General features: G+C 38.7%; 1 protein-coding gene across 2 annotated transcripts; it reads right to left on the reverse strand.

The window, feature by feature from the left end:
- Positions 1-346: 346 nt before the first annotated feature.
- LOC105032563 (vacuolar cation/proton exchanger 1a) lies at positions 347-5,476 on the reverse strand. 2 transcript variants are annotated; one of them, XM_010907029.4, is made up of 12 exons: positions 4,906-5,476; positions 4,766-4,833; positions 4,020-4,048; positions 3,704-3,900; positions 3,342-3,560; positions 3,051-3,170; positions 1,778-1,894; positions 1,638-1,691; positions 1,432-1,548; positions 1,054-1,144; positions 890-957; positions 347-718 (listed from the first exon to the last, which is right to left on the reverse strand). In XM_010907029.4, the coding sequence occupies exons 1-11, from the start codon at positions 5,191-5,193 to the stop codon at positions 896-898; spliced, it is 1,362 nt and encodes a 453-aa protein (XP_010905331.1). In that variant the 5' UTR covers positions 5,194-5,476; the 3' UTR covers positions 347-718; positions 890-895. The 2 variants fall into 2 exon arrangements, with proteins under 2 accessions (XP_010905331.1, XP_010905332.1); XM_010907030.4 differs by having other exon boundaries at positions 347-771.
- Between the last annotated feature and the right edge of the window lie 2,291 nt (positions 5,477-7,767).

Here is a 7,767-nt window from a genome sequence, read left to right on the forward strand (position 1 = left end):
GAGTTTCAATTCAGTAAAAAACCTTCTCTGTTCTCTGGTCTTTTGTGAAGTTTACGCCTCTGTTTTCTAACAGAGACAAGCTTTGAGATACACGACATTTGAGTTGGAAATGGTAAAGGTTTTTTGTTGCGTGAAAGAAAACTGCTATTAGTCCAACCTAGAGATAAGAAACGAAGCGCTGGTACATGTCACAACTCTAATGGAATTGGTAATTTATACAACCCCCCATATCACATTGGCCCTGTGAATTGCAATAATCTATTTAGCACCAACTGGTCAAGTTGGTAAAGTTGTTGGTGAGGGAATGTGGAGGGTAACCCTCTCTTTTCTAAATATTTTAGAGAAGTGATCCAACCCTTTTCATTTATTAAATTAATTGAAAGGAAAAACAAGCGGTAGAGACAGACGAATGCAATCTCTGCATCACCTAAAATGCAAATTGAAACCACTTTACAGAACACAGAAAATTTTTAAAAAGAAAAAAGAAATCCAGAATCCTCTTTAAAATTTCCTGTTCTTTGAAAAGCATTCATGGACAAATTGAGATCAGCCTTGTAGCTGGTCTTGACCTTTGGAAATTTCCCAAGCTCCGATTCACTGTAAAAGTTCCCTTCAAGTGAAATGACAGGGCAGCAAGATGAATTGGGTTGAAAAATGGTTCTCCAAGTTGATAATTCTTGTCCAAGTACATGTTTCTTGGTCTAATTAACAACATCGTCTGCAAGTTCACAGTGGGCATAATGAACAATATCAGAATGCTTCTTCATAAACCTGTAATTCATACTATATTAGCGATAATGTTTTCTTAGGATGTGCAAATATATCCAGATGTCTCCACATATGCATCCTATGAGTACATGCATGACCTGCATGTGGAAGTGAAACTTACCTGATGCTAAGCGGCCACGACACCTGATGTTGTCGTCAGTAAACCCGAGTTGATGCCATTTGTTTGATCTGATGATTCAAAATAAGCAGAGGAAATGTCTTAGAACTAATGGAGTTGGATAAAGCAATACTTGGAAGTGCAACAATCCTTTGATCAACACGTACTTGGTGGTGTTTTGAGGACAAAGAAACATGCACCAATGACAAAATAAGAGAGTAGGAGAACAACTCCTTTCAAGTAATGCGAAGTCCCATCCTGCAAAACACATGTAAATCACCCATGTTGTGAATACCAATATACACATATTAAGGCGACAAGAATAAGAAGAATTAGAGCCAGTGAAAATAAGGCAATAAATAAATATTTATGCAGACAATTCATCCACAATCTACTTTAGCAGAAAAAACTAGTCCAAATTTAGGTTAGTTACAATCTGATATTATTCTGATATACATTTTTGATAGGAGCTTGATACATAAAAGTCCGCAATTTAAAGAGAAACAATCTTCTTTAACTAGAAATTTGATGAATGATCAAATTACCTGAAGGGTGAAGGCTGTCAACAATACTGACATGATCAAAGAGCCTGTCTCTAATAGTTTGAAATCAAGATCCATATCAACTCCCATAATCCATGCCACAAGCACACTTAGTGGAACCTAAATCATGTCAAAAAAATTATTATAGAATCTTCCTTGATCAACTGAGGGAAAGTAGGTTGTACTTTGCAAGCTTCTTAGAATCTCACCACAAACATGGCGACCTGAGTCGCTGATCCTAAGGAAACTCCTAGTGTGATATCCTGCAACAAATCCGTATGTGTATATGAGCATTTAGTTTTGCCTCTATAAAATCACGTAGGAGTATAAGCACTTGGTAATTACTGACCAACTTGTTCTTAAAAGCAAATATGATGGCACCCGCGTGCTCAGCAGCATTTCCGACAATGGGTAGCAAGATAATGCTTATGAAGCTTACAGATATGCCCCAAGATTCTGAAGCATCCTAGATGAGGAAATGAAATGCCATGGTTATCTCACTAGTCATTTGAAGAAGAATGCAACAATCCATCAAGCATGACAGAGCTGACTGTATTGATATTCTGTATTTGATCATAAAAAATCTTATATCCGGAACAGTATGAGTTGAAGCTACATTACAGTAGGAGAAAAAACTGGGAGAGATGAAAAGTGTGAAATTAGAATCAAAAGAAAAAGGAAAGAAGACTTCATATGCATACCCATCAGAAAAATAAAAAACAAGGATATACTATATAAATGTACATGCATGTTTCTGTCGACTTCACATCTACGAAAAACCCACTGCAACGTAGCCATTTATTTCTTCAATTAGCAACAATATACTCAGTACAAGTATTAAACGACCTTTTGAAAGACCATCTACCACAAAGAATGTTTTGCATTGCAAATTCTTTGCATCCTTAAAAGATAAATCAATGGGAAATTTTTCTCTGACGTGTTGCATACCTGGCTTACATGCAAACTAGCAAGGAAGATAACTAATAAACAATCCAACTCCATCTTCTACAGTAAATCCAATAAATTGGCTACCGCATCTATCAAGTCCTTCCGACTCACAATGCAAAGCGAAGTTACAGTTCTTGTCATGTCCTCTAAAACTACATGATATATAGGTTATGTTAACTTTCATTATAATCGTTCTAAAGATTTCTGGAGATAGAGATCCTCATGATCTGCAATTTGCAAACTGTATGCAAGTTCGTAGGAAAATCGATTTCTAGAGAATGCATGATCGCTCAAGAATCTATGTAATTTTACATTTGTACAGCTCTTATACTTGAATTACTAAATTGCATCCTTATATTACTCCACTACCAAATCTTAAAGTTTCGAGATTAAATTATCTAAAATGCTGTCTACCTCTTCTGAGAACCTACACTTTATATTTCAATGAACATTGTGCATTGAATAAGCTTGCACACGACTTGAGCATTTTTCTAGAATAGTCAAATCGTTCCTTCTCTCATTTTTATATTTCATTAAAAATATGTAACCATAAACGATCTTCAGACACAACCACACCCATCCACGCATATATACAAACATGCAAGCACGGGTGCGCGCGCGCACGCACAGAGAGAGGGAGATGATGTTTGGGAACATTGAGTGGCGAACTTTACCTCAATTGTGCCAACAATATACTCAGATAGTATTGCTATCACAATCGTCATGCCCACCAACCAAGCCAGGGCACTTGGGAACCCCATGACCGCCTCTTCTTCAGCGGTTGCATCATCGTCCTGCCAACAACATGAAAGAACTTAACATAAATCGATGTGATAATTTGCTTCTATTAGTTAGCATTAACAAACATGGTGCAATTCTGTTAGTGTTGTTTAGGGACTTTGGGCATGGGTGCCTCGTATGGCGATCAACCATGGCAAGCATAGGGGTTGGCACAAGTAGCTCACCTCCTGCGCTTCAAAGAGTTGGCGATGAGTCTTCAGCTGAAAGAACAGGAACGCAATATAGGCAAATAGCATGACAAAGCTGCATGCTCTCGACAAGTCCAGTATTGGAACCTTGGTCACTGCACGCTCACCAGATTTTATGGCATACCTGAACCCCAACGGTAGCAAGTGGCACAAAGCAGCCAATATCAAAAGGCCTGAGTTCGCATCAGCTTGCTTCTACAGAAGACAATGCAACCAATTAATGGTGGCAGCAGAATCAGAAAAAATAAAGTAGGCTATACAGATCAGAATTAAGTGCAACAAAACCCACTTCATCAAAAAAAAAGTGCAACAAAACCTCATTTAATTCCATAACTTACTCGATCATACAACTGCTCTTTGCGAAGGTTGGCGATGCCACCGCAGAGGAGAGAGGTGCCAAGGACAAGCAGCAGGTTGGAGAGGATAGAACCCAGCAGGGATAACTTAACCACCTCGATCTTCCCCTCATACAATGCAAACAAAGCTATGATCAACTCTGTGGCATTCCCACATGTGGCATTCAAGAGACCACCCACTGCAGTTGCATTACATAGTTTTTAGTATATAGAGATCGATTCGCATGCTTCAAGATATATTACAAGCAATCCAGGCAAACATGGACGTAATGTCAAGGGATGGAGAGAGTGTACACACCAGTGGGGCCAGTATAGTACGCAATTTGCCTGCAGAATCGAATCCAGGTAAGGGGAGAAAACAAGTCAGTCGATGAGATGATACGCTATAGCTGAAAGACACAGTGAAATAAGAAAGAAAAGGATGTGCATCTAAGTGTCCAAAGATCATCGCTTTATAGAAATCGGCTAGCTCAGCAACAAGTGAACCCTTCCTTGGTGCGACAAATTAATAACCTTCTTAACTCGGCCATAGTGCTCACAGAGCCAAACTATGCAGCAGCGCAAATAAAGTGCACAAAATCGCAATGTAAATGAGTTGCCATATATGCAACAGTATAAATAGCAATGCAGTTTGACTGCAATCGACCCCCACACGAAGAACAAGACAATGACTAATAGACAAGCTATTGTTTATCAGTATAATGAAAAAAATGATCTATATTAGTAAAACAAAAAACATTTCTTTTCAAATAAAGTATATTTCTTTCAGCTAAAAAAAATAATTTTAACAATATTATGTTTCATTCAGAAAACAGTATTAATTTCAAAAAATGACTGTGATAGCAGAATAATAGGTTCCAATACAGCCACTATTACGATTCCTATTTATCACATTTACTATTTTAACCTTCGACTGGGTCAGAAATTGGCACAGATGGAGATTTCTCCTCGACTTGTTTTCCATTGTGTGGCGTGTTCTCCACGGACAGACAGATGAATCCAAGAACAAGCATTAGTGGCAGAGAACGAGAGAGACAAACTTACTCGGTTAGGAAGCTCACGCGCTCGGCCAGCGGAGTCAGTCCCAACAAACTCAGCGCGAACACCCAAGCCTGTTCCATAATTGGATCAGCGAAATAACATCCAAGAGGAGGAGGAGAGAGAGAGAGAGAGCGAGGGCATACGCGACTGAAGTGGAAGTAATGGGCGGCGATGGCGAGAGGAACGGCAGGGAAGAGGATGAAGAGCTTGGTCCCCAGGAAGATCTCCTGCAGGTTGGCGAGGAGGCTGCGCAAGTTACCCCAGGGCACCCTGGACACCAGCGTCATATCCGACTTCTTCCGCAGCGACGACGACGACATGTTGTGCGCGGTGCGCCCGTGGCCGTGACCGTGGCCGTGGCGCAGCAGCCCGCTCTTGAAGTCGCCTCCCTCGATGCTCCTCGCCGCCTCATAGGCCGTCGAAGAAGCCATGGTCGCCGCTTTCCTCCCCCTCCTTTAGAGAGGATGAATACGAAATACCGGGCAGTTTACCCACCCAGTCTCCGCAACTTCTTCACACCTGCCTCACCTTGCCGTACTCCGTACTCCTGCCACTGCGCCTCCCCACTAGTATATATCTCTCGCCCCCATGACGTTTATAGGAAGGGGAAATCTTACAGACACTCAGAAATCCCACAATAAAACGTGACTCTCCTAGGGGGAATTCAACTTTGGTGTCACAGGAGAGAAGATCGCCACGCCACTCGAGCAGTGGGGTAGATGTTGGGGTCACGCACCGTGGCCTTGGCAGTTATGGTAGGTAGAACGGGGTCGGAGAAAGAACCTTCCAAGAAGCTTCGCCTGGTTTCCGATATGGCAAGCCCTGTGACAGTTGGCTACCGGCACGCCATGCATGCCTGATTCATGCAATCATTGCGTTCTAATAATTTTTTTCCTGGAATGCGCCATAACAAATATAAAAAAAAAGGCTACGTTCCATTGACAGCGTACCCAAATTCATATTTATTTTATCTAAAAAATATAAATACGAAAATAAATATTATCTAAATATAAAAATTTATATTCATATTTACTTTAAATAGATACTAAAATATAAATATAATAATAGATATAACTTAGATAATTAAATTTTATGATTATAGATTGAATCGGTATTACTAAATAGATGATAAATTAAATTAATAATATATTTTTAAATATTATATAAAATTATATGGAGTTATATATGGATTCAGATATTGGAATATGGATTGAATAATTATCTATTCATATCCATTTTTTTTTTTTATCGAATACGAATATGAATATCAGTGAGATCATCAAATTTTTCTATATTTGAATTAATCAGAATATAAAAATAGATATGGACGGATAATATTCATATCATTTTCATCTCTATCCGAAGGAGATTTGACCAGCCTCTATATTTGCATCAGTATTTATAATCTATGTGTCATATTAGTATTTGTAAAAGATTGTGAAATCAGAAGCATGTCTTCTAACATCTCTTCATTAACTTTGATTATGCATGGATAAATTTGGTAGGATACAGACCAGGTATTTATTAATTAATTTCCAGTTCTGTGATTAAAGGGATTTTTCTACCATTTCTTAATTAACTAATTTTTATTCGAATAAGGAATAGACTTGGTAGGATATAGAATTTGCTAATTCATATCCATGCAATGTACGTTGGGGTACGCAATGTACTCGCCATAAAATGCGGTCACAAACAATGTCCATAAAAAATGAATGTAAATTAAGAATTTTTACAGGGACCAAGTAATTTACATTAAAATAGTCCAAAACAAAAAAATACAATTAATGGAGAGGTGGAAGACGTAGGCGGACACTTGGACGTATGCTCTCCCTACGGCAGATGCAATTGAGGAGAAATTTCCTGGAATCTTCCTAAAAGAATTAGACAAGAACAGCAGCAACCAAATTGCAGTTGTCCTAAACGTTTATATGACAATGAGTGCTTCGACGTCTTCATAGCGATGGAGGAAGGTCTGCGGAAGCTTCCCTCCTTCCAATCCGTCCCCGTCTCTCATAAATTTGGCATAATATCCGCCAGTTTGCCTCCAGCCACATGCACGCCAGCCAAAAATAGAACGTGATTCATTTGGTGGAGATATACGTGATTGGATCCTGCCAACTTCTTTACTCATGGTTAAGCTGTTGTTGGTCCCAAACTTCTTGGCTCAGATATTGCTCAATTATTCCCAAATTGCATTCGTGTATCTGCTTGTATGAACATGCAATAAAGATATCTGCTGCACTCTGATTCATTTTATGCATCTTCTCGAATGGCATGCAACAAAGATTAGCACACAGATCTTTTGAAGTATCTCCCGTTAGATTTGCGTTCAGTCTAATCTTTCCGGGATGCAGCATTTGGGTCTAACATATTTCTTTCTAGCTGCTCAAAGCTACTGGGCTAACATATTTCTACGCCGTCCCCACGTGTGTGTGTGGTTTTTGTTTTTGTTTTTTTATTTTGATAAATCCGAAAGTCTCTCAATTGCATAATTAAGCAAAAGTTATTATAGCATTTAAGAGATTGTTACCACTCATGGTTTTTGAGAAGGAGAAGATGGGAGGGAGAGAAGTGGAACCATGTCAAGCACCGTACTAAAATAATTAAGTTTTTGAGATTGTATTCCATTTGTGCCAACTTTGAACAAAATAATCATCTGGCATCAAGGAATAACAGGAAGTGATCACAAAAGGCAATTTAATGCAAGCCAGTGGATTTACGAGACTGCCACTAATTGAGGGCTTTCCCCTTAACATGGGAAATGTCCGACTAACTTAGCAGATTTTGGTGGGAAATATCCGAAACATGAGATTTTTTTTTTTTTTTAATACCAACCAATAACAGCATTAATTCCAAATTATTTAATTATTATTATAATTTATTTAATTACCATTAGAATTCCTTCTCCTGAGATTATTGGTAAAGAGGGAACTCAAATGAAAATATGCCATCAGAGACTTTCTTTAAGATTATTTGCAAAGAGACCTATTATTTATAGGGTAGCG

This window comes from Elaeis guineensis, chromosome 1 (genome assembly GCF_000442705.2).
Source record: "Elaeis guineensis isolate ETL-2024a chromosome 1, EG11, whole genome shotgun sequence".
NCBI classification, from domain to species: Eukaryota; Viridiplantae; Streptophyta; class Magnoliopsida; order Arecales; family Arecaceae; genus Elaeis; species Elaeis guineensis.

What these genes read in the sequence shown, in the direction of transcription:
- LOC105032563 (XM_010907029.4), bottom strand. Translation starts at nt 5,193, where the DNA reads ATGGCTTCTTCGACGGCCTATGAGGCGGCGAGGAGCATCGAGGGAGGC. An exon ending in ATATTGTTGGCACAATTGAG is followed by an intron (nt 1,895 to 3,050) that starts GTAAAGTTCGCC and finishes TTCCTCATCTAG; the next exon opens with GATGCTTCAGAATCTTGGGG. An exon ending in CTCAGGTCGCCATGTTTGTG is followed by an intron (nt 1,549 to 1,637) that starts GTGAGATTCTAA and finishes GACATGATTTAG; the next exon opens with GTTCCACTAAGTGTGCTTGT.